The sequence below is a fragment of the Rattus rattus genome, chromosome 10, assembly GCF_011064425.1.
Source record: "Rattus rattus isolate New Zealand chromosome 10, Rrattus_CSIRO_v1, whole genome shotgun sequence".
NCBI lineage: Eukaryota > Metazoa > Chordata > Mammalia > Rodentia > Muridae > Rattus > Rattus rattus.
In genome coordinates this window covers 51,034,114-51,061,446 of record NC_046163.1, presented here as the reverse complement: position 1 = coordinate 51,061,446, position 27,333 = coordinate 51,034,114, and the positions used below count along the sequence as shown (strand labels likewise).

At 44.5% G+C, this 27,333-nt stretch overlaps 1 protein-coding gene across 1 annotated transcript; it reads right to left on the bottom strand.

Moving 5' to 3' along the window:
* Positions 1-139: 139 nt before the first annotated feature.
* Positions 140-24,019, bottom strand: Slamf6 (SLAM family member 6). Its single transcript, XM_032915201.1, has 8 exons — positions 23,911-24,019; positions 10,468-10,815; positions 8,218-8,481; positions 7,700-7,816; positions 7,338-7,367; positions 5,654-5,727; positions 2,140-2,211; positions 140-1,315 (listed from the first exon to the last, which is right to left on the bottom strand). Exons 1-8 carry the CDS (start codon positions 23,993-23,995, stop codon positions 1,274-1,276), a joined length of 1,032 nt encoding a protein of 343 aa, XP_032771092.1. The 5' UTR covers positions 23,996-24,019; the 3' UTR covers positions 140-1,273.
* Positions 24,020-27,333: the final 3,314 nt, after the last annotated feature.

Sequence of the window (27,333 nt, the reverse complement as noted above, 5' to 3'; positions counted from 1 at the left end):
AATAGACCCACAGTTGCAGAGACAATCGTATTGTCTCATTTAATTCCCACACCAATTCATCATGTATACATTTATTTATTAAAAGCATTGTTTGAATACTTGCAATGTTCTACGTACTAATGATTACAACAATAAAATAATTATTGTCTCTGATCCCACGGGAACAGACATTAAAAATAAATATTCAATGACATGCAGTAAACAATATGGAAAGTTTAAGAGACGAATAAGGAAGCCCACTTTAGGTAGAGTGTACTGGGAAGATCTTTTATGGAAGCCGAGGCTTAAAGAGCAGGAGGAACCCAACAAGCAGAAGGAGGACCTTGAGGGAGATGTAAGTGGCTGTAATATGAAGAACTTTCTTCTCTGATGGAGGAACAAAGAGGTCACAGAGGTCAGAGAATGGGGAGAATGAAGTTCACAGAGTCTGGGGATGTGCCAGACCATCCAGGGCCACGGACGCTGGCTTTCACAATGGGTGTCATGAGGAGTCTGCAAGGGTATGGGAAGTCAACAGAAAGAGCATTGTGCTGGTCTTTTAGACCATGGGTTGTGGGGAGACAAGAGCAAAATTAGAAGAAATGTTTAGAGGTGATTGGAGTACCCCGGGTTCCAGATGGGAGGAATGGAGATAGCATGGTGGCCTACAGGTTGAAAAGAGAGAGATAGGTTTAATATATTTTGGAGGTAGAGTCTCAAGTGCTTGGTGATTAAACCGTAGTCAGGTATGGCTTAGATTCCTGGTGTGAGCAGTGGAACCGGTGTATCGCTATCCTCCTCTTACTCTTGGCTATGAGATTAAAAGTCCAAGAACGTAGGAATTACTCCAGGAGGCCTGTCTAAGTAAATGATTTGTCAGGGCATGTGTGTGGGCCCATCCAATGCCAGATGCTACACATTTAGCCAAACACCATGCTCTTTCTACAAGCCAATCGCATCCTGCTGCCTTCTAGAGGAGAAACAATTCCTTGCTGAATCATGATCTGTCCATCGAAAGTCTGATCGCTCAGTTATCAGAGAGGAAGCAGCACGTGGGTATGTTATCCAAAGCAGGATTTGTCCTGGATTTGATTGGAAAGCAGTTTTGGGGTTATGTCTCTACAGATCCTGCCACTCCTGAAGCGTCTGACATGTGTATGGAGGATCGAGTCTGAAGTGATCACCCTGGGTATCTGGATCCCATTGCCGGTTGCAAAGCAGGCTTCTTTTCTGTGCTCTTCCAGGGGATCAGGAGGTGTGTTCTGCTTGGCTTTCTTTAAAGTCTTTCACCAACTTACTTGATGTCCTTAAGAGTATTCAGCCTAGGAGAAACGGGCTTATTTTATGAGGAGAGAAAATGAAATAGATTAATAGAGATCAGAGCCATCCCTTTCCCTCCATGGCTGCAAAGAGGACACGTAAGCCCCGATGGTTAGATGGTAGAGCTATTGAAGGCACGAGGCAGGTTTACATTAAAAAATAAGTAGGTTAGTTATAATAGGTGATCCCAATACAAGGTAAGTTAAGATATTATCACTCTATTTATTTATTTATTTATTTATTTATTTATTTATTTATTTATTTATTTAGTGTGTGTGTGTGTGTGTGTGTGTGTGTGTGTGTGTGTGTGTTTGCATGCTTCTGTCACAGGGAACAACTTGTGGGAGCTGGTTCTCTCCTATACTGTAGGTCCTGGGGATTGAACTCAGATTATCAGGCTTGTTGAAAACTGCCTTTTACCCACTGAGTCATCTCACCGGCCCCAAGATAACTTTTTAATGTTCTAAGAGTTTCTTTTTTCTAGTGGTATTTAGATATCTGTAAAATGGACCTTTTATTTTTCTTGCAGGATAATAGACTTGGGAGAGGAGTAAAACTACAAGAACACAATGGCTGGCAAGATGGCTCAGTGGATAAGAGTGCAAATCCCCAGTCTCCTTGTAAAAAGCTTGCATATGCTTGTAATGCCAGCACTTCAGGGGCCCAACACAGGAGGAATTTTTGGGCTTTCTGGCCACAGGCTTAGTTAGCTTCAGGTTTAGTGATAGGGCATTCTTCTGTGGGAGTAAGCAGAATGGGAAATTATCCCATCCACACACATACATTACACACATATAAACAGACATACAAAACAAAAGAAGATAAAGCAGTCATGGTTACCTCTCTGGAATGATTAACTATGGAGTAAATTGTCATGGAGTCATTTTTTATAGGATTTTGGATTTTCATTTCCTGTAAACAAACAAAAGAGTCATATGCTTGCAGTTATTTTGGGGAAAGGCAGTGTGACAAAAAGGAAAAAAAAACCGTGGCATTTAAAGGGGAACTGGGGGACCAAACTCTACCAGTTCAAACCTGTGATGTCTTAGCAACATTTTCCAGGAAACAGAAAAGCAAGCTAAAGAGAATATCAACATCCCAGCAACATAAAGGTCCCAGCCAGAGAACAACAGAAAGGCGAAGTCATGTTGAGGGATAAAAACACCCCTGCCTTGCATCTGACTCTAAGCTCGATTCTCTATCTTTAAGAACTTCCGGGCCAGGTAGATATTGATTCCATCTGGTCTTTTGTCTTAGACTTCACTAGCTATAACCTGAGCCATTCACTTTGCCTGCTCTGTTACCCATTATTCTTTTTTTTTTTTTTTTATTAACTTGAGTATTTCTTATATACATTTCGAGTGTTATTCCCTTTCCTGGTTTCCGGGCAAACATCCCCCTCCCCCCTCCCCTTCCTTATGGGTGTTCCCCTCCCCACCCTCCCCCCATTGCCGCCCTCCCCCCAACAGTCTAGTTCACTGGGGGTTCAGTCTTAGCAGGACCCAGGGCTTCCCCTTCCACTGGTGCTCTTACTAGGATATTCATTGCTACCTATGAGGTCAGAGTCCAAGGTCAGTCCATGTATAGTCTTTAGGTAGTGGCTTAGTCCCTGGAAGCTCTGGTTGCTTGGCATTGTTGTACATATGGGGTCTAAAGCCCCTTCAAGCTCTTCCAGTTCTTTCTCTGAATCCTTCAACGGGGTCCCGTTCTCAGTTCAGTGGTTTGCTGCTGGCATTCGCCTCTGTATTTGCTGTATTCTGGCTGTGTCTCTCAGGAGCGATCTACATCCGGCTCCTGTCGGTCTGCACTTCTTTGCTTCATCCATCTTGTCTAATTGGGTGGCTGTATTATGTATGGGCCACATGTGGGGCAGGCTCTGAATGGGTGTTCCTTCAGTCTCTGTTTTAATCTTTGCCTCTCTCTTCCCTGCCAAGGGTATTCTTGTTCCCCTTTTAAAGAAGGAGTGAAGCATTCCCATTCTGATCATCCGTCTTGAGTTTCATTTGTTCTAGGCATCTAGGGTAATTCAAGCATTTGGGCTAATAGCCACTTATCAATGAGTGCATACCATGTGTGTCTTTCTGTGATTGGGTTAGCTCACTCAGGATGATATTTTCCAGTTCCAACCATTTGCCTACGAATTTCATAAAGTCGTTATTTTTGATAGCTGAGTAATATTCCATTGTGTAGATGTACCACATTTTCTGTATCCATTCCTCTGTTGAAGGGCATCTGGGTTCTTTCCAGCTTCTGGCTATTATAAATAAGGCTGCGATGAACATAGTGGGTATCTTGTGTGTATATGCCCAAGAGAGGTATAGCTGGATCCTCAGGTAGTTCAATGTCCAATTTTCTGAGGATCCTCCAGACTGATTTCCAGAATGGTTGTACCAGTCTGCAACCCCACCAACAATGGAGGAGTGTTCCTCTTTCTCCGCATCCTTGCCAGCATTTGCTGTCAACTGAGTTTTTGATCTTAGCCATTCTCACTGGTGTGAGGTGAAATCTCAGGGTTGTTTTGATTTGCATTTCCCTGATGACTAAAGATGTTGAACATTTCTTTAGGTGTTTCTCAGCCATTCGCATTCCTCAGCTGTGAATTCTTTGTTTAGCTCTGAACCCCATTTTTTAATAGGGTTATTTGTCTCCCTCGGTCTAACTTCTTGAGTTCTTTGTATATTTTGGATATAAGGCCTCTATCTGTTGTAGGATTGGCAAAGATCTTTTCCCAATCTGTTGGTTGCCGTTTTGTCCTAACCACAGTGTCCTTTGCCTTACAGAAGCTTTGTAGTTTTATGAGATCCCATTTGTCGATTCTTGATCTTAGAGCATAAGCCATTGGTGTTTTGTTCAGGAAATTTTTTCCAGTGCCCATGTGTTCCAGATGCTTCCCTAGTTTTTCTTCTATTAGTTTGAGTGTGTCTGGTTTGATGTGGAGGTCCTTGATCCACTTGGACTTAAGCTTTGTACAGTGTTACCCGTTATTCTAATGGCCTAGTCACCATGTCATAAGTGAGGAGTCAGAAGTACAAGAACTCCCAGTTTTAAGAATGGCTCTCCTGAACCACCAACCAGAGAACATGCATCCAAGACCTGGGCTTCATACACATATGTAACAGATGTGCAGCTTGGCCTTCAATGTGGGGCCCCTAAACTGCAGGAACAGGGGCAATCTCTGACTCTGTTGCCTGCCTTTGATCCTTTCCCCCTAACTGGGCTGCGGTGTCCACCCTCAATAGGAGAAGATGCTGCTTAGTCTGACTGCAACTTGATATGCCAAGGTGTGATGACATCTGTGGGAGCCCCGCCCCCTTCTCTGACAGAAAGGGAGAGGGGGGCTGGGGATGGGGGCTGAAAGTGAGAGGGTGGGACTGAGCGGAGAGGAGGGAGGGGAAGCTGTGATTGGGATGTAAAAGAAATGAATGAATGAAAAATAAGTAAATGAATGAATAAAAGGAAAGAAAAACAAAACAAGACAAAAATGAATGGCTCTCTGGATACACAAAGTAGTAGTAACAACAGACATCCCCCGGTCCTAGATGAACCTGTATATACATTTTGATACTTAAAATGAATGAAGGACTATGTAGAGAATAATTTAGACTCCAGAAGCTGATGAATGGGCTGGTGACCGCGGTTTTGGAGTGCGGGTGAGCATGCTCCCAGCAGGAGTTGGAAACAGTAAATGGGCAAAAAGTGTGAATGCCCTTTAGGAACTTATCCACACAGCCTGTGCCGACTGGGCCACAGGTGTTGGCTGGGCAATCCAAGACTTCTAGCTGGGCTCTTGCTTTGCTTCCATGATTTCAAGAATGTCAACTTCTTTTGGTTTATTTTTTTTTTAGAAGACTTGAGAACTGGCTCCCCAGGCTATCTAGTTATTTAGAAAGTGCCCCCACAATAGGCTAGTGGGGACCCTGGTGCTTGACCAAGGCCATCCTACTATGTGGGAGTTCTCTTTTGTAGTTCATTCCTTTTATGGTGGAGGGGTTGTGTACTTGGCCCCCTTCTCTCTTGAGACACTACTCTAAGCTCTCAGGGAACCCCACTTCCTGATGTCACCTCTTCCTCATTTATCATCTGCTCTGATCCAGTCAAGTGTGGCAAGGGAAAAGGAGAGGCTCTAATTTGTATTTCCAGGCAGGTTAGGGCTACCCTGAAGCACAAAGACCTTCTGGTGTATTAAGCAGGTAGAGAACACTGGGAAGAGTGAGAGTAAGCATTGCCTTAGACACTGGGTGGTCAGCCCTGCGCTTGCCTTCTCTAATAACAAAGGCTGATGATTATGATGACATGTTTTGGAGGAACCCCAGTAACGACGACGTTGATGGTAAACAGAGCTAAGAGGACTTACCTGCATCGGGTGACTGACTTGTGCATACACTGTGTTCCCAGGAGAGCCTGGAGTATCTGAGCTCTGGGAGGAATCTATGGTTAACACAGACACACACAAAAGGTACAGCTGTCAGTGGTAGGACTCTGGGGCAACTCTGAAATTTTTTTTTATTAACTTGAGTATTTCTTATATACATTTCGAGTGTTATTCCCTTTCCCGGTTTCCGGGCAAACATCCCCCTCCCCCTCCCCTTCCTTATGGGTGTTCCCCTCCCCACCCTCCCCCCATTGCCGTCCTCCCCCAACAGTCTAGTTCATTGGGGGTTCAGTCTTAGCAGGACCCAGGGCTTCCCCTTCCACTGGTGCTCTTACTAGGATATTCATTTCTACCTATGAGGTCAGAGTCCAGGGTCAGTCCATGTATAGTCTTTAGGTAGTGGCTTAGTCCCTGGAAGCTCTGGTTGCTTGGCATTGTTGTACATATGGGGTCTCGAGCCCCTTCAAGCTCTTCCAGTTCTTTCTCTGATTCCTTCAACGGGGTCCTATTCTCAGTCCAGTGGTTTGCTGCTGGCATTCGCCTCTGTATTTGCTGTATTCTGGCTGTGTCTCTCAGGAGCGATCTACATCCGGCTCCTGTCGGTCTACACTTCTTTGCTTCATCCATCTTGTCTAATTGGGTGGCTGTATATGTATGGGCCACCTGTGGGGCAGGCTCTGAATGGGTGTTCCTTCAGTCTCTGTTTTAATCTTTGCCTCTCTCTTCCCTGCCAAGGGTATTCTTGTAGTATATGTGCTGCCGAAGCGAGCACTCTGGGGCAACTCTGCACAGGATCCTGGGTGTTGCTGGTCTCTAGAGCACCCACCCATCCCCTCCCCAAGCAGTTGTTTCAAGCTTGCCCCCCCCCCCTTAAGGACTCTCTCTCCACCTTCCAATCTTTGTAGTTCAGTGCTAAACAAGAACTACCATACATTTTATTTCTAACCTCATTTCTTGGGTGAGGATGTGGGTGGTATTCTTAAGATTCAGAGGCTCAGTGACCCCCTCATGTCAACACACTTGAAAGACTAAATACCACAGTCTGTAAGATCTCTGGAGACTGTTTTCACAGCCCCGTCTGACAGATTTGACAATTTTAGAGATGAGGAATTTCGGGCTTAAGGGTCATTGGTGGACTTGTACAAAGTTGCTTAGGAAGCCAAGGGATAGGAGCTGGAATGCAGGTTTTCTGACCCCTGACCTTGTGCCCTCTTTTCCACAATGACATCTTGAAACTATCACCCATGGGATGAGACTCAGAAAGTGAGTCTGTATCCACATCTCTCTCACAGTGTCTTCCCGCTGTCTCAACCTTGATTGAATCTCAGTGGTATAGTCACAGAGCCTGGTTTTGGGTATTTCATGCTCAAAGTGACAGAGAATGGATGGTCCATGGATTCCTATCGCTGGGACTTATGTTCTCCATCAGAAAAGAAGTTAGCAATCTTGACCTTGCTATAGGAAAATCTGATGCCCTTCACACGCTTGGGAGGAATGTTATAGGTCTCCTGGTTATAAGCCAGTCTTCCTGACACCACAGGGTCCAGCCGAGTAGTCACGTTCTGATTTTGCTCCTCTCTCCTTGTCGATTCCTCTGGCTAGGCCCTGTTCTTTTATTTACCTCACCCTGTCTGCTTTACGTTTTGTTAAAAGGCTGCATGCTCACCTGGATGTTGGCGAGTCAGAGGAAGAGAACCTGGCGGGTGAAAGCAGAAAGGTAGAAGGCGTGAGTTCAGTGAGAGAGTATTTCCTCCGTCCTTCTCCACCAGGCAGCTTTCCTGATGCAGGCAACAGGTCCCAAAGGCAAGGCAGGTGAACGAGTGCATCCCAAGACTGGCTATTGCTTTTCTCAGTAGGACAACTCCCTAGCAATTTAACAGATGCCTGACCATAGGCTGGGGATCATCCCAGTGGACTAATTTAGTCAGAGGTTGTATCTCTCCTCCCTTGACCCTTGGCAACCAGAGACCCCAGAGTCTAAACCCCACTGCCTTAGAGAAGACAGAAGAAAGCGGGAGGAAAGCTTACCTCTTCTTCTCTTCCAAAGATATATGCACCCGCACACACAGACTGGAATAATTACAACCATGGGTATTGAAATTATAGCTGTAAGCTGTGCTTTAGTCCAGGGTTGATTAGTTAAATCTGAAAAGAAGAATTAAAAAAAAAACAAAAGAAAGTGGAACTTCTTAGGGTACATAAGATGAAGGCTTCTTTGAGTTCATTTTACAACATCTCTCCAGTCTCCTCTGGGCTGCCTATAGTGGCTGGGTATGGTCATTTCTACTCCTAGTCAGGGGGTCTGCCAGGTTTTTTGAGAGGCAGGACAGGTAGCGCCTAGCTGGGATGGGAGAAAGCCATCTTGACTCCTGAGGTTTTGCTCTTGCAAGAGGACTTGGGGAGGGAAACAGGAAGAAGATCAACAGAGGCAGAGAGTTTTAGTGCGTGGGCCCCTTCCTCTCTGCTTTGTCAGGTAGGCTGTGAATCCAGGCTCTAACACTATCCGGCTGCTTGAGGCTCCCAGGAAGACCCAAGGCTGGTGTTACCTTTGCAGAGACTCTGGGTAGAGACAGAGACCGACAAATTGCTGACCGCATTCTCGGCTCTGCAGATGTAAGTCTGGTTGCTGGAATTCCTCGGGTCCCAAGAGATAGTGACATTTGGTTCCCTTAAAGAGATGTTTCCCGTGGTTTGCCACTCGAATGAGACAGTCTGATTTGAATTTTTCACAGTGCAGGCCAGGTACATCTGGCAGGTGCCATTCTCTAGCAGGAGAGTATGGTTGGCAATTTCTAAGTTACTTAGTCGTTCTACATAAAGAGAAAAGACCTTAGTTAAGGACCCATGGTTTTGCTGATCGACCTGTGAAAAACATCTTTCACCACCCTGTCTTTTCTCTTGATGGGTTTATATGAGTGCATGAGGGTATGGGTACATGCTCACATGCATGTGGAGGTCAGAGATTGGTGCTGGGTGTCTTCCTCTATTACTCCTCACCTTAGTCTTTGAGACAGGGTCTCTCACTGAACTTAGCGGTTGGTTACAAAGAGCTGGTCAACAAGCTCCAGGTGTTTTTCCTGTCTCTTCCTCCCTGCTGCTAGGATTACAGATGCTTGTCACTATTCCCAGATTTTTATATGGATGCTGAGAACTGATGTTTGGCCTTCTTGAGGGATGCTCTTTGAGTGCAGAAGCGCTTTGTTTCCTGTTCTGAATTGCTCTCCCTCCAGATATCTTAATACCAACAGAGCTTGCCCCAAACGTTATGTCTTCAATAGCGGCCTCTGCTGATCGATTCCTCTAAAAAAGTCATTCCTTGGTGTACATTCAGTGACAGAGCACTTGTGCAGCTTGCTCAAGGGCCAACTTTTGGTCTGTAGCACCATTTCTCCTGTTCTGTCCCTTGACACCCTGATGCTCCATGCCTTCTTAGCACTCACGGCATGCTGTAATTATATGTATTTATTTGTTTTTGTTTTTGTTTTTTTGAGATAGGGTCTCTATGCATAACCCCAGCTCTCCTGGGATTTACTTTGTAGATTATATCTAGTCTTGAACTCACAGAGATCCACCTGCCTCTGCTTCCAGAGTGCTGGGATTAAAGGTGACTCATTGTGACCAGCTTACATTTAGTTAATTTAACTATTTACCGCTCCCCTCTCTCTCTCTGATAGGGTATGTTTTGCTGTGGTGTGGTATGGTGTGGTAGTGATGGTGGTGGTGGTGGTGGTGGTGTGTGTGTGTGTGTCTATATGCATGAGTGTGGGATATGTATATAGAGGTCAGAGGATAACTTGTGGGAGTCAGTTCTCTCCTTCCACCTGGGCCCTGAAATTTATTTCAGCATCTCAGGCTTGGTACCAAGCACTTTACCTCCTGAGCCATGTCACTGTCCTTGGGTAGCCATTTTAATGCTTGGGTCTCCTGTAAAATATTCCACGGAATTGTTGAACATCTCCAGTAGCTAGATTTTTCATGGTTTAGATTAATCCATTATCTCATTATGGTTTCTATACTTTTACGTTGAAAACACTTTTATTCTTTAATACTAGGGAGGCAGACCTATTTATTTGAGACGGTCTGTCAGTGTAGCCAAGGCTGGCCTCAAACTCTTGATCCTCCTGCCTCAACTTCCCAAATACTGGGTTTATTATAGATGTGCATCATCCTTCCAGTTAGAAAGGCAGTTTTTTGTTTTTTTTTTTTGTTTTTTTTTTTTTTTTGGTTAATGGTCACCTTAAGACACCTGGAGAAAATACCATTAGAAATTAAGTAACCCTGATAGAAAAGGTTTTCTATTTGTTTCTCTGTCAAATTGGCTCACCTATGCAGAGCACTTCCTAAGGCAACACCTCCGCTAAGTCAGCTGCTGGGTCTCTGTGTAAACTGAGATAGATCAGTTATATGGGAAGTTCTACCACTTATCATCTCTGAGACCGTGACTAAGGAAGGCTATGCTCTGGGGACAGGATTGAGCACATCACCTGGCAGAGCCAAGTATGTGCTAGATACCCAACTGTGAATGTTAATAGTGTCACTAAGCATTTTGCTTCCACTAACTGTACATTTCTGGCTGAGAGGGAAAGTGAGGTGATTGGTGCAGACAGCCACAAGGCTTAGTTTTAAACCCAGCTCAGTTGCTATTTAGCTGTGCTATGTTATGGAAGTGCTTTACTTCCAGACTTCATTATGACACCAAACGCCACCATCTTTAGCACTAGACTACAGCGCACTCTTGTAGGTACACACAATTGAAATATGTGATTTGGATTTTTTTTTTTTAAAGTTGAACTTACCAAAGACCCTCAGAGTATATCTGAAGATGGTCGGTTCAGTGTCCTCTGTGGTTATCTGTGCAGTGTATGACCCCGTGTCGGCCATTGTAAGGTTGTTGAGTTGCAAGGAGTAGGACTGGGTGATATTCAGTCTCTTCTCCTTCTCTCGATTAGCGTTAATGATATTTGGCTTTTCGGGGTCCTTTAGTTGGATGATGAACATTATAGTGCCCTGCAATCCTTCTTTGTGACTCCAGACGATGACGCTGGCTGTCTTCCCTGCAGGAAGCTCTAGAGGAAGAACTATAGACTCCCCTAGAATGCCATTCATGAGTCGGGGGTTTGAGCTGCTTTGTGGAACATCACTCCCTGTAAACACAGAAGGAGAGGGCTAAAGAGCTGTCTCCGACAATCCCCTTCTATTCCTAGATCCTTTCTCTTAATTCTGCCTGAAGACGTGTTGAAGAAAAAAGAAGTGGGGAGGGGTGCTCAGAAATGTTGCAGTGGACAATTACACTCCCAGTGGTTCTACCTCAAGCAGAGTATCTGGCAGACTTGGCTAATAGGCAGTTGATCTAGTTGAATGATCCCATCTCACAGTCTCCTTCTACCCTTGCTGGTTATACTTTGGTGACCTCAGCTTTTGAAATCTTTTGGCAACAATCCGTGAGGGATAATGAACTATATTGACCCCTTGACACAAACTCGAACAATTGCAAGGTTTTGCTGATGGTAGCATTGTCACAGCTAGTCATTTGTGCAATGCAGAGAGCTGGTAACAGGGATTTACAGCAATACAGTTCTTTGCGTGCGTTATTTCATTTGATGGTGATAACAGTCTGTGAGACAGATAAAAACAGTATCTGTTTATGAATAAGGAGACTGAGCTATAGAGAGGTTAACCAGCTTCCCTTGGTTGGACATCTTAAAACTAGCAGAGCCAGGATTCAAACTCAGGTTTCAAGAACATGTGTATAGGTGTTTTGCTTGCATGTATGTCTGTGTACCACATGCTTGGTGCCTACATAGGCCAGAAAAGGGAGTTGGATCCCCCAGAACTGGAGTTACAGTAAGACAGATGTGAGTTGCTATGTTGGTTCTGGAATCAAACCTAAGTCCTGTGAGAGAGCAGCCCAAGCTCTTAGCAGTTGAGCCATCTCTCCAGCCCCACTGTTACAACTCTTAAAGAGGCTGCTCCTTGAATGCCAACGCCAAGTTCTTAGCACATGTTAGTCTACTTTCTAGGGCTCTGTTTACTTGGTTAACTGACCATGCTGTGGTTATTCTTGCTACTCACGGTATGATCTGTGGAGATATTTGACTATTAGTCAACAAATCACCACGATTGTGACTTCAACTTTCTTGGGGCCTCTTGTTTTCCTAGGAAGAGTTGCAGTTGTGTGTGTGGTTATGAGGTGGCCCAGAACTGCTCTCTCAGGCCTCCTGACACTTACTCAGCTCTTCCATGAGCTTGCACTTCTGCTCTCTTTCCTGAATTGCCATATGGTTACCAGGCATGTCAGTGTTGCCATGGAACATCCCCTTTTCCCATCAGCCTTTCGACATGTGGCTATTTGTCATTTTGACCCCTCTTTCCTCTCAGAGTCACGTGAGTAAAACCTAACAAGCAAAATCTCTTGAGTCCAAAAGGTGTCCCCAAGTAGCATTCCATTTATTTAAAAATCAAGCAAGACAAATTAGTACTGTCAGAAATCAAGGAGGATGGTTACCTTTGGAAAGGAAGGAGGGGCAGTAAGAGGCACCTAAGGGGAAATTAGGGTATCGATAACAGTGTTCTTTGTCTTCATCTTTCTGTGTGTATACACAGGTATTAGCTCAATTCATTGGACCCATAAAGGACAAAGATGATTGGCTAGTTTCCTCTTCCAGCATAATCCCTACAACTGCCGTCCTATCCAGTTTGTTCCGACTCAGGTATCCCTTGGGCTGTGTCTGCCCCTGTCCTTCCCTGGAATGTACTTTTTCCAGGCAAACATGTGACCAACTCCTTTGCCTGAATAATGCCTTCAATGCAAATGTTTCTTTCAGCGACGTCTTCTGAGACCACTCTTTCCTCACTACCAACCCTTACCTGTCCCTGTAACCCACTCTCTGCTGGATTTATTTTTCTCTGTGGCGATTGCCATGCTTTATAAATCTGTGGGAGTTTGTTGTTGTTTTGTTCTGTTTTTGTTTTGTTCTGTTTTTGTTTTGTTTTGTTCTCTTTACTAGAAGTGGAAGCATCACATAGGAAAGGATTTTTTTTTTATCTCTTTTATCACTACTGTGAACATCCTTGAACAGTGCCTGGCACAAAGTGAGCCTCAGATTATCTCATGGTGAGTGAGCGGACACATCGTAGTCCCCCTCGTGGAAGGTCTTCAGGATGTTCAAGTTCACTTTCTCTGAATAAAGACCCTGGGCTCATTTCTCAGTGGTCATAGGACTCACCAGGAATGCTTGCAATGCTGGCTAGCATAGTCCTTTAAATTCTCTTAATTTTATAGATCAAATTTATTAGTGTGTGTGTGTGTGTGTGTGTGTGTGTGTGTGTGTGTGGTTGTGGTTTTGAGACAAGGTCTTATATGTAGCCCAGGCTAGCCTCAAACTGGCAATCTTCTGCCTTAGACTCCTGAGACCTAGAATTATGGGCATGTATTATTAGGCTTGGATTATTAGTTTATTCAAAAAGCTTAAATGTATTCTACTATTTACAAAGTTCTGTGCTAATTGAATGGGTAAAAAAGTAGAAATCATGGCACCCAGGCCATATTCTTGGTCCTCCTTCATATGTCTGCTTCTGGTGTGGATTTGGGGAATACATATGTTGCGTGTATGAATAAGAGAGGTCTGACTTGCTGGTTCAGTCTCGGATGGAGAAGCCTGACAGGTGAGTGAGTGCTGTGGTGGGTGGGGCGCTGGCTTGGGATTAGGTCTGCCTCTGCATTGCTTGTCTCCCACGTGTTCTTATTGCTCAGCAGTTTCAGGTCAATAAATACTGAATCGATGGAGATATATATGTGCTCTATGGAGGCATCAATAGAGAATGATGGACCAAGGGCCGTTCCGTTATCAATGAGCAAGTCACAAGATGCGATATTATAGGAAGATTTTTGAATTATAACCGGGACTTTCCCATTGCTCAGTCATTTGTAAATTTCCTGGGCGATTCTGCTTTCTTTGCATCGCTGTCACTTCTGTCTGAAAAGTACCCCCCCACTTCATCTTCACAGGGTAAGCTGTCCCTTCTCTTTGAGGGACTGTTAAAGTGCTGATTTGCCTCTGCTTATATTTGTGTAGATTGCCACTGGTGCAGGGGAAGGAGAAGGGAGCTTGTGTTAAGGATAGAGGGGTGCATTGGGCAGAAAGAACATAAGGGAGTAGCAGTTTCCTGCAGGTCTAAAACAAGATAATAACAAAACCATATTTGAACCAACATGCTTGTGGTACACGAAGATCAGAAGTGACTGCATATGCTCAAAAGACCACCAGGTGACATGGCTTGACCCAGAGGAAACACGGAATTTTTTTTCCTGGATTGGGCACTGATGCTTTTTTATCATGGTGGGCCAGCACCTTTAGCATGGATACTGATGTTCTGGGGCATCCCATTGCTCTGCTGGAAGTAAATGTGGAGGAGTAGAGCCAGCATATTAGAGTAGGAATTGGAAAGGTTTTGTGGTGGTTCTGGCTATGGCAGGCTATGTGGTGATGGGAGAGGGTATGTAGAAAGCATCCCTTTGGGACTGTATGGACCACTTGGACTATGGAGAAGGTGCTGATATTCTCTGGTGATATCAAGTCAGAGAATACTGTACTTCTACTTTTTATGTTCCACCCAACGGATGACATGTTTCTGAGGACATGAGTGTCTGATTTAGCTTTTTATTTCTGTAGAAGCTGCTCCAGGGTATTCAATGAAAGCTACGCAGACTGAGATGAGAATGTAGAAAGTCTTAAAAGGGTCACTTGAGCAGTGGGGATTGACTTTGTAAGGTATTGGTAAAGGTAGATACTTTGGAGAAGAAGAGAAGCATATGGAAACAGTGTTTTAGGAAGGATAAGGCAAAGGTAGGCATACGATGGCTCTGAAAAAGAATGAAAAGTCAGAAGAAACGAAAACCATGGTGTTTCTAACTTAGAGGGCTGGCTCATGTATGTTCATAGCCAAAGAGGACATAGTGGGCCATTTTACTTCCCAGACAATTAGTTCAGAAAGTGGGAGCTGATTTATCAAGTGATTTGACAGAGAAAGGAAGATAAACATAGAGCAGACCTTTTAGGGGGAGGTGGGACGGAGGAGAGGCGGTCATTAGGATGGTAAAAGGCCTTAGTAAATTTACAGAAAAGGGGGACAATGCATGGAGAAGGACTTTAAAGATATGGTGGAAAGAGAATGTTTAAAACATAGAGCTGTTTCTGAGGAGGAAGCCAGAGTAGGGCTCAGGAACACAAGTGAGGTGTCAGTTTTGAATGAAGTGAGTCTTTTCTACTAGAGAGTTATAGAGGTGAAGGGAGAGATTTAGACACCTCATACAACTCGATCTCAAAGTTACAAGATGAATTGATCTGACAAGTCCTCAAGGAAGATATTCTTGGCTCATTCTCACAACTATCGAAAAACACATATTTCTGAAGGTCTTAGGAACTGAGACACTGCTCAGCAAAATTACAGTTAGGAAGTAGCAGTGAAAATAGATTTATGGCTGCAGGTTCCAGAGAGCATCAGAAATATTTAGTTTTCAATGGTCATGACCCACAGGTTCAGAACTTCTGCTAGACCTAATGTTTGTGGAAAAGCCCTCAACAGAACACCAACAAATGGAACCAAACCACATACTATAAGGTTATACATCACGATTAAATGGAGCTATCTCAGAAACGTCAGAGTAGTTAAACACGGAAACCAATTGATATTGATATGATAATACATGGATATTAACTAAATGAAGAAAAAAAGACACATGATCTCATTTGATATAGAAAAAGCATTTGAGAAAACCCAATACTCTTTGAGACTCTAAGAATGAGAGGGAACATCTTTAACCTGACAAAAGGCATTTATGAAAACCTGCAGCTACCATTCTTCTCCATATGTGTGCTGGTTAGTTTTATGTCAACGACACAAGCTGAAGTCATCTGAGAAGAGAAAACCTCAATTGAGAAAATGCCTCTATAAGATAGGGGTATGGGCAGGGTGATAGGGCATTTTTCTTAGTTAGTGATGGATAGGGGAAGGGCCAGCCCATTGTAGGCGGTGCCATCACTGGGCTGGTGGTCCTGCGTTCTACAAGAAAGCAGGCTGAGCAAGCCAGTAAGCAGCACCTCTCTATGGCCTCTATATCAGCTCCTGCCTCGAGGTTCCAGTTGTGTTTGAGTCCCTGTCCTGGCTTCCTTTGATGATGAACAGTGATATAGAAGGGTAAGCTCCCCAACCTGCTTTTTGTCTTGGTGTTGCATCACAGCAGCAGAAACCCTAAGACTATATGCAAGACCGAACAGCTTTCAGTTAAAGCTGGAAGATGATACCCATGTCCACCTCTTCTACTCAGTGTTGTTCTAGAAGTTCTAACCAGAGCAACTAGGCAAGACAAAAAACAAAAGCCATATCAATTCAAACAAACAAACAAACAAACAAACAAACAATTCCTGCTCATAGAAGTTATGGTCATATAAACAGAACTTCCTAAAGAACCCACTAAAGTAGACAGAACTAATAAGTGAATTCAGCAAAGTTGCAGGTCGCCAGGTCACACACACAAAAACTAGTTTGGCTGGGTGTGGTGGTTCATGCCTTTAAACCCAGCACTTAGGGCCAAAAGCAAGCCCTGAGCCTGGTCTACCTTTAACCCCAGCACTTGGAAGGCAAAGGCAAGTGAATCTATGTGAGTTCAAGGCTAGTCTGGTCTATATAGTTTCAGGATAGCCAGGGCTATGTAGAGAAAGACTATCTCAACCAGCAAGCAAGCAAACAAATAAACAAATAAACCCCAACAAAAACTAGTTTGTGTTTGTCTACACTAGCAACGAAGAACAATCTAGAAAAGAAGTAAACAAATTCCACTTATATGATATCCAAAAGAATAACATACCCGGGGGTTCACAGATTAGCACTAACATTAGTCAGAGAAGCTCCTTCTGTTGTGGGCAGGAGTGAATGCAATGACTAATAGTCAAAGGGTGAGAATAAGTGATGCTTGAGTGCCCATCCCTAAATAGGACATCTACTTCCACCCCACAAGGCCCAGGAAACATCAGGGAAGCTGGTGTGGAAGGAACATAAGAGACAGAGAATGGGGAGGGGGTTCTGGGAAAAGCTGTTCTCTACAGATTACACCACGACTTCACTCATGAACTCACCCCAGCTACAGAGACTTGCAGAAGGTCAAGCCAACACAACTAGGCAACACTCAGCAGGCAGCTGTGTTACAGAAACCACAATACCCCCCCCCCAAAAAAAGCTCGGTGCCAGACACGGACATCCCATATGGTCAGGGAGGCCCTAGTGGAGCCTCAAACACACAGGCTATTGCAATTGCTCTTGGTTGCCCATCATAACAACATGGTAAGACCCTCTTGCTGAAGGTTCCACTCGTTTTGGATATCAGACATAGAGAGATCAACCTCTAACTTACCAGGACACTCTCTTCCTGCTGGCTAACTTACATAGCGCCAGGAGGTGCTATGCAAGCTGTGAGGGGAGAAAAGATAGCAATGGTCCTTCCCAGTACGGAACCTTAGATGTTAAAACACTGACGTTTTAGTAAGATATGCCTTCTGGTTCAATAGTGGCATGAAAGTTATGGGGGTAACCAACTACTTCCTAATGAGATGTAAGGCCTTTTCCACAGGTAGGATTTTGTACTGTAAACCTGGTCAAAAGCTTTTGATGCTTTAAATTATAGGCTCTGGGCAAGGAAGAGGGAACCTAATATTGATGTTTTGCTAAATGCTCATGCGGTCAAACTGTGTTCTAAACATTTGTGTTTAGAGATTTGTGCGGCTCTCAATTTTGGTCCTTTTGCAGCAGGTAGTTAATGTAGAGACTCATAACTGGGCAAAGTACCGGACATAAATAACTCTGGGGGTTCAGTTGCGAGTGGGTAATTTATAACAGCTTCTTACCATCCAAGGCCCAGGGAACTTCAAAGAAGAGGGAGAGAAAAGAACGCAAAAGCTAGCAGATGAGGATGGGAGCCGTGATATACTGACTTGTAGGCACAAAAGGGGTATTGTATACATCAGCTCACAGTAACCATGGTTTCCTGCATGAGGGAAGCCAGTCAAAGTTTCACACTTATCAGCGGGGCTGATGGGAGCTGATGGCTGGTGAGGGAGAGGGAGTCATTAACTTATTTGCAACGAACAGCACTAATTAGATTTAGAGGGTCATTAGTGGCAAAAAAAGAAAGAGGGGGGGGAGGGGGAGGAATGACATGAAGCTGAGAGGTAGGTAAATGGCGTGGGAGTCCTATGGGGAATTGGAGAGAGAGAGTGGAGAGTGGACATGATCAGTGTTCACTGTATAAGATGTATGGGACTTTTCAAGGAAAATAAAAGTTTCTATATAACAAACCAGTCTCTCAATCAAATGTCAAGGCAGCTTTCATATCAGAAGAAAATCTTTACCAGCTATGTATCCTAACAGAGGATTAATATCTAGAAAATGCAAAGAACTCCCCAAACCAAAAAACAAAGAAACGTAAACATCAAAACCCAAACAACCTAATAAAAAATGGGCTTTTGAAGCAAACATAGAATTTTCAAAAGAAGAAATACAGACTATTAATCAATAGTTTTTTTGAAAAAAAGTGTTCACTATCATCCCCTGTGAGGACAATGAGATTCCATCGCAGATTACTCAGAATGACCAACATGAAGAATACAAATGGTTGCAAATTCTGGTAAAGATGTGGGGAGCGAGGAAGCCATGCCCGCTGTTAGTAGGAATGTAAACGGGCATACTGTGGAGGGGAAGTTTCTCAAAAAATTAAAACTAGAACTGCCATAGCATCCAGCAGTCCCATTCCTGGGTACGTACCCAAAGGGTTCCACATCCTCCCACAGAGAGCCTAGGCAACTCTGCTTACCAATGCTCTGTTCACAGTAGCTATGAGATGGACCCACCCTAGATGACCATAGATATGCCATATATATATATATACATATACACACACACACACACACACACACACACACACACACACACACACACACATGATGGGAGCTTTATTCGGATAGTAAAGAAAAATGAAATTATAAAAACTTCAGGAAAATGTGTGAACTAAAACTTTTCCGAGTGAAATCACCAAGACCTAAGAAGGCAAATGCCACATGCTCTCACTTACAGGTAAGATCCTGGCTTCAAATTTTAATTTTTTTTTTATTTTTAGTTTTTAAGCCAAAAAAGGCTGGTGCTAAGTAATCGTTCAAGTCCATTTCACCAAACCAAGAATTCCAGTTATAAAGCAATAAACTCTAGGCAGCTAAATATTTACAAATGTGAAATGTCAAGGAATTAGTCACTATCCTTTTGCTGAAATGAATATATATATATATATATATATATATATATATATAAATGAAGATTTAAAAAAAGGGGAAAAAGATGCTTGAACAAATGGATATGCAGATACAAAGGGATGAAGCTAAGTTCCTATCTCTCACACCAACGTAAACTACATCTGGGTGCGGTGGCGCATGCCTTTGGTCCCAGCATTAGAAAGGAGGCAAAGTCAGGCCAATTTCTGTAAGTTCCAGGTCAGCCTGGTCTATTTATCAAGTCCCAGGCCAGCCAGGAACACAAGTGAGTCTCAGACTGGACAAAACAAAACAACAACCTCAAACTACGTCAGAGTAGTTAAATGTAAGAGTTGAATCTGTATAACTTGTAGAAAAAAACCTCAGTGGCGGGCTGGGGCTAGAGCTCACGGGCAGTGCACTTGCTTACGTGCATAACGCTCTAGACTTGAAGTGCAAACAACCATAGAGGTCAATGCTAGTGATTTTGAATTTGAGAATGAATTCTTAGATATGCTACAAAAACAAAAGCAGTGGAAAAAAATAGGTACATTCTATTACATTAAGATATTAAAAAAAAGCATATCAAAGGATGATAGGTTATGGCATTTTAGCAGCAGAACCTTAACACTCGGTTAGATGAGACACAACAGGTCAGCCATCGTATGCTTTCATTTAGTTGATCCACGGACTCGGAAAGCAGATTGGTGTTGGCTGAGAGATGGGGACAGGAAGAAGTGGGAAAAGGGGAGCTGAATACAGCTTTCTCCCCTTCTCTCTGTTGGGCTCGATCCCCAGGATGTGAAGCGAGAGCTTTCCCGTGGCGCTACATCTTCAGACTAAGATTTCTTTCTTTTTTCGAGTGATGGATATTTTAGAACAGTAGACGTGACTGCCGCAGAGCACAAGCTATGGGAATTCTGTCTTAAGAGCAAACGAACAAAGGTCGTAGTGTGAGGAGAGGCAGCTCTTGGTCTAGATCTGGATCAAAACCGAGAGGCCTGAGGCTGGTAAGGCTAGAGGTCACAGTGGGGACAGAACGGAGTCTGAGCGATGGAAAGTCACGTGCCTTGGAGCATAATAACAAGATGTAAAACAGCAGTCTGCCTTTGATGAGGTAAAATGACCGTCTGAACGTGGAGTTGGTTCTTACAAAGAAGGTAACAGTTCTCAGGGGGGAAAGGAAGTCCTTAGACCACAATCGGTTGGCAGTAGAACCGCTCACACCTCTGACTCAAAAAAATCTCAGGACCACAGCTGCAGAGGCTCTCGTTCGGATCCTTAAGAAGAGGAGAGCGCAGGAGTGAGGGCGATTTCGGAGGCAGCCCCTGTGCCTTTTCTTTATCTAAACACGCAGCCATGGTTCTCCCCTGGGCCTCAGAGCACCTGTATGTTTCCTTCAGACTCACCCAGAGAATTTAGTTCCTATTTTTCTCTGGCACCAGTTTCAGTGTGACTACACTTCAGAACCTGGCTACTCAAGGTGTGGCCCATGGATCGATAGATAGGTAAGAGCAGTATCACCCCGGGGCTCCTTAGAAATGCAGAGCCAGAGCGTCCCCTCTCTGAGTTGTATTCTAATAAAATCCTCAGGCTATGTATACTAGAGTTTGACAAATTCCTATGAAGAAAGAAGACACAGAGGAACAGCTGAGTTTCACCAGGGGGCTTGATCTCATTTACAGCCATTGTTTTGCTAGGTAGGGTTTTCCATTCTGGTTTGCTGCGTAGCCCAGTTGGCCTCAGCATCCTAAACTGAGATTAAAGCCATGCACCAACGTACCTGGAAGTCAGGCTAGTTTCAGAAAAATGTCTTTGTTAGGATGTATTAGTTATATGTAGTAATGGTTTTCATATATTTTCATACATGTTTGTAATTTGATCTTATTTACCTTAGTTATTTTCTTTTGACCCCTTCGTGAGTTAATCCAGTCCTTCAGTTAGTTCCTTCCTTCCTTCCTTCCTTCCTTCCTTCCTTCTTTCCTTCCCTTTCCTTCCTTCCTTCCTTCCTTCCTTCCTTCCTTCCTTCCTTCCTTCCTCCCTTTCTTTCTTTTTCTGATAAGCCAATGAGTTTCTTAGGGTTGCTCATAGGAACATGGGGGAAAGGGATATATGTACAGAGGCAAGGACATCTTACAAGTGGCCACACTATCTAAGAAAATGTCTCTCCCTTTCCAGTCAACCATTAATCACTTCTAAGTCCTGAGGGAGGGGTAGGCCTGATTGGTCTTGACATGAAGGACTGGTCCTTCCTTCATGGCGGGATGTTGTTAGGCCTAATCTTGTGCAGGTAATGGAAGAGGGCCTGCTGTGCCTTGAAGAGTATAACTGTCATGTCACATGGTGGGTTAGGAAATGAGATAAAGGGAATGAAGGGGGCTGATGTGATGGCAAAGGGCCATCTAGATTCAGATCCCAGCAGCCAAGTGAACCGACCTATTGCTCTAATCTCAGCACTGGGGAGGGAGGAGGTTCCGAGGGGCTTACTGGCCAGTCAGCCCAGCCAAACGAACAAGCTTCAAGTTCACTGAGAGTCCTGTCTCAAAAGACTAGAGGCAGAGAAGCAGTCATGAAAGATACACAATGGATGTCCACCTCTCACCGCCACACATCATTTGTAAACACACAGAACAAATGAGCACTGTACATGCACATGAACGTTTTGCAACTTGGTTTATCTTTGAGCTGAGACTGTGAAATGGAATCAGGATGTGTCTCACCTACATGAAAACTTGTAGTGAGTGAGTGAGTCATCTTCTTCTCAGGGAGCATCTCTTTGGCCTACAGACTTGCTGGGGTGGTCTCGTCTTTCCTCAATCCTTCCCAACTCTCCCCTTCTACACGTCCGTCTCCCTCCCATGCTTCTTTATTAGAATCCTACTTAATTTCTCACATCATTTCACCTATTCCAGAAAGTTCTTCCTCACCACCCAGTCCAGAGAGGTTTTCCTATTTTTGGTGTCCCCTTAGTTGTACCCTGGAACCAGACTCGCCACTTTCCACCCTGGTAACCACAGTTCCGCTCCACTGAGGGGTTTTTGGCCACCTGCATCTATCTCAGGAAGACGCAGTCAAAACCGTGTTCTTTTCTTCATACCCCTCCCCCACAGCTGTGTGGCAGTGAACTGTTACTTGGGCTCTGTCGGCCTCTTCTATGCACATCTGCAGATGGTGGCTGAGTCTGATATTTCACAGTGGTGTTAGAAGAAGAACCCTCAGAGATGCGGAGGAGGAACACACAGAAATTATCTAGTTTTATAATCCAGTCCTTCAGTTCCTTCCTTCCTTCCTCCTTTCCTTTCTTTCTTTCTTTCTTTTTCTTTCTTTCTCTGATAAGCCAATGAGTTCTTAGGGTTGTTCATAGGAGCATGGGGGAAAGGGCTATGTACAGAGGCAAGGACATCTTACAAGTGGCCACACTACCTAGGAAAATGTCTTTCCCTCCCCAGCCAACCATTAAATCACTTCTAAGTCCTGAGGGAGGGGTGGGTCTGATTGGTCTTGACATAGAGGTAAAAAAGTGAGGTTAAAACCTCAAGTCGCTGGCTGGAATTGGGCTGAGAAGTGGCAACATGGATGGACGGGAGTTAAATAATTCTCATCTTTTTCTGCATCTTCTATGCATTTCCCAAAGTTCTGTCCTCAATCCCTCATCCTCCTAGTTTGAGGTAGTCTCGGTTCTCAGCCTAATGCCTCAGTTTTCACCTGCTTCCAGGAAACTTCCTCTTGGCCAGTGTATTGATAACGTAAAATAAAATAGATCCAAAGAGGAAATGACCTTCCTCCCGTGGCTGCTCCTCCACCCCCAACTCTATCCCTCTCTTTGACTGTCCAACCAACGATGTGACATCATGTTCTCCCTCCCCGCCCCCCTCTGCTTATTTTTTTCAAAATTATTTATCCGGTGCATTTTACTTGTTTATAGTTTATCCACAAGAACAGAAATTGCGCTGACTTAGTTCCTGAAACTTCTACCGTGTCAGGCATTCAGTAGCCATCTAATGAATGGTTATCAAATGCCTTAATGAACCTTGCTTCCTTTTTATGTCTGTTGTCGATTTGTCTACTTAGTTCTGTCTGTGCAGTGTGTCTTCACTTCTCTGTGCATGCTCCCATGTGTGTGTTACCGACAGTTTCTGTCAAGTGATTCGTTTTTATTTTTTATTTTTTTCCTGATGACTAATAGGATTTTGGCAAGTTATTTAAATTGTCTTAGTCTAAGTTCCTTGTAGCTATTAATAGAATACATTCACAAATAGGTTATGAGACATCTAAACGTAATGCATGTTTAATAACTAGTCCATTTTCTGGAATAAAATAAATGCTAGTCGTCTTTTTTTTTTTTTCAATGATTTCCCTCGGGGTTAGGTCTGTGTTAGCAGCCTTTGCTTGATCTCCTCTCCTAGAACACTACATTTCAGTCCAGATGCACACCCTCTGAGTTCTCAAACACAGTGTGAACCTTCCTGCTATCCATGTAACAGGTAGGAGGGAGGAGACGCAGGCCCAGTCAATCCCTTCCTAATTGCAGTGTGAAAACATTGCAGGGGTTTTCAATATTTGTGTGAAGAGTAAAACTCAGAAAAGATCATGAATCCCCCTGAAGTTACACAGCGTCACAGTAGTTAAATTGTAGATTTTTTTTTTTTTACCCCTTAAACTTAGTTTTGTACCATAACATGCTGGTCACGAACAGTCCTGACTTACAAAGACTCATTTTCCATACCTCAGAAAACACTTCCCTTCCTCTCAGCTCCAGCTGAAATGTTCGCCCTAAATCAGTCCCCAAGCAGTCTGATGGAAGGAAGTAGTTGGCTAGGAACAATGTGAACTTCCTAAGTCTCTGAACAGAGAACCTGGCAGTCAGCCTGATCAAGATGAGAAGGGCGGCCCAAAGAAGGAACTCACTCAGCGACTTCATCCATTTCCACACACATTTTTTACCTGTGCCGAGGCAGAAGACAAGTGGAAACAGCCAGACCATCCTCTGACGGGCCGAGTCGTGTGCTGGAGCCCTGGAGACAGCCATTCTCTCATAAGCTTGTCGCTGAGACTTCCCGTTCCCCTAGTTACGAGAGAGCTCTTCCTCTCTGTTGGCAAACCCTTGGTTATCAGTGTTTAACACACTTTGCTTACAAGAGTATCTTGCATAAGCTGAAACTCTTAGCAGTAGGGAACGTGGAGCCTGAATGGGCCATCTCCTATAAACAGGCAAGACTTCTGACGGAGGGACTAGGACACCAACCCAGCCACAAAACCTTCTACTTATGACTTGTCTTGCCTACAAGATGTGCTGGGGGTAAAGGTGGTACGGAAACTGTGGGAGTGGCCAATCAATGACTGGTCCGGTTTAAGGGGAGCCCATCCCTGACGCCGTGGAAAGCCATGAAGCAGAGGCTGAATAGCCCAGAGACACAACGGCAAAAAAACAACAACAACAAACCAACGACATCAAACAAAACCAAACAAACCCCCGAACAAGTCTGCTATACTGGTATAGGCAGGAGCCTAGCCCGGTTGTCATCAGAGAGGCTTCAGCCAGCCATTGATGGAAATAGATGCAGAGACCCACAGCCAAACATCAGGCGGGAGCTCGGGGAATCTTGCAGAAGAGGTGGAGGAAGGATTGTAGGAGCCAGAGGGGTCAAGGACACAGACCTCAAGAAAACCTACAGAATCAATTAACCTGGTCTCATAGGGCGCTCACAGAGACCGAAGTGGCAATTGGAAACCCTGCATGGTTCTAACCCAGGCGCTCTGCATGCAATATTAAGGCTGTGGAGCTTTCTCTTCTAGCAGGACTCCACGTGGAGGGGGCCATCTCTGACTCTTGCCTGCTTTTGGGACTCTTCCTCCTACTGGGTTGCCTAGTCTGTATGAGGAGAGGTGCCTAGCTTTATTGCATCTTGATATGCCTTGTTTGGTTGCTCTTGAGAAGTCGTGGGAGGACTGGGGTGGGGGTGGGGGGAGGAAAGGAGTTGGGGGAAGGGGAAACACTGGGAGGGGAGGAGGGAGGGAAACTGGGGTCAGGGATGTGATATAGGAGAGAAGAATAAATTGAAAAATAAAGGAAATACCTTGAATCATTTTAGCTTAAAACATTTTAGGGAGACTTACATTGTGACCTGTCTATGCACTTGAGAAAACGTTCACTTTGTCTGTGCCATCTTCTGGGGTGTCTGTCAGAACTTACTGGTTTATAATGTTGCTCGGGGTTTTTCCCCCCCACTTCCTGTGGTTCTGACCTCAGAAGATGCATGTGCTGGAGGCTTGGTCTCCAGTGTGTTGTGCAGATTGGCGGCCCCTTTGAGAAGTGGGTCCTAGTGGGAAACTATTAGGTCATTGATGGTGCTCTGAGAGCGGGCTGCCAGGTATGCAAATGCCCTTGAACCACCCCTACGCCTACAGATAACCCCTCATCCATGCACCTGTAAGTAACTCCAGTGAACCAATCTGTTTCTTTGTTCTGTTCTCTGTCCTATCTGAGGTGATTAGAGAGACGGGTTCAAATCTTCCCAGGGCGGGAAAAAAAGGTCAAAATTGGTGCCTGAATTGGGAGAAGCAAAACAAAGTTGATTCCGAGAGGAGGGGGTCATATGACCCCCTGATATGAGTGAGACACAGGCAAGAGTGAATGATCCAACTGAAGGTGGAGCGCCGATGCGGCGATCCTCAGACGGTTACTCTGTTGCGGTGATATGGGACCTTGTGCCTCCTTGCTGGAGTGGCAGACATGTGTCTGATACGAATAAGACGTGCCGCTGAAGCTGAACGTCTCTGAGGGGAAACCCAGGGCGGCTGTCTTCTTCCTCTATGGTATATGGCTGCATGTCCCTTTTATGAATGTGACCTGTCACTCAAATACAGGAATGCCCCCAAAGAGTCTGATGGACTAGAGAATCTGCTATAATTTCTGAAGGTGGCAATATGGCATGTGATTAAGGGCAGGTCATGGAAATACATAGTTTCTTGGTCTCCGCCGGATGCCATAAGAGATGTAACTGAGGCCGAAATTTCTGCCCAGGAGGAATTGCCAGCAGGAGGGAGGAATTACCATAGAATAGACACACAGATGCTATTCTCCATATCGCCTTCTGGGTTGGCAGGAGAAGAGAGAAAATGAGGATGGTGACTCCTCCTCCTCCTCTTCCTCCTCCTCTTCCTCCTCCTCTTCCTCTTCCTCCTCTTCTTCCTCCTCCTCTTCCTCCTCCTCCTCCTCCTTTCTTTTAGTTGGTGAAAAAAGAGTTCATTAGTCCTCTGCTAGAGAGCCATTCCTGGAACCCAAAAGTCTTGGCCCCTGAGAAGAATCAGACAGTGAGGAGTGAGGAGATGAGGTGGAAATGATAGAAGATAGCCCTCAGGCCTGACGATTAATACATAAGAAGGAAAAAAAAAGTGATTCGTTACAGAGATAAAGGCCTTAGTAATTTCTCAGCACAGGAAGCTATGCTAGTCAGGGGATATTTTGCCCCTAAACTGCCTCAATTGGGAGGGACTTTTAAATAAGCAACAGAAGAACTTCTCGAACCTGGCTCGGGAGGCCATGGGACCTGAGGGGAGGCAGACAGGATGAGCTCGACCTTGTGGAAGGGGAGGAATTGAGCAATATCACAGATTTCTCTCTCTCTCTCTCTCTCTCTCTCTCTCTCTCTCTCTCTCTCTCTCTCTCTCTCAGACATAGGCCGCATAGCTTGAGGCAACGTAAGGGAAACCATCCCCGATGAACTGGCTTCTATGAATGATTAGCAATGCCTTACTACCACTAGCTGAGGTCTCCATGACTAGAAGACAAAGGAGTGGCAGACATTGTCAAGAGAACTGAGTGTGCAAGACAAGGTGTTTGATGCCTGGGTTGGCAGGTCAGATGAGACTCTGGTCACAGGAGACATAAAAACATTGACTCAGCAGGCATTCTGAGACTGGCACAGGCCAAGTGGTTTTCCTGAGTCTGACATTGCATCATGATCTTCACAAACTTTGATAGACCATAATGAACCTGAATACAAATTGTGTCCATAATGGTGCTAAGGGATTTAGGAAGAGATTAGAAAAAGGGAAACCTGGGCTGGTGAGATGGTCCAGTGGGTAGCGATGCTTGCTGCCACACTTGACGACCCAAGTCCCATTCCTGATACCCACATAGTAGGACAGAAATGACTGCTGGTCTGCACATGCACATAGTGTCACAGCAACCACCCACCCCCAAAGAAGGAAAGAAACAAACAAATAAGTAAATGTAATTTGAAAAGGAGAGAGGAAAGCAGGTAATGAGGCTTATTGTCCCAGAGCAAATATAGACGAATTCTGTGCTTAAAGCCTGGGTGACAGTTCACAGGAGGGGTGAGAGAAGGAGTGATTGACAGGACA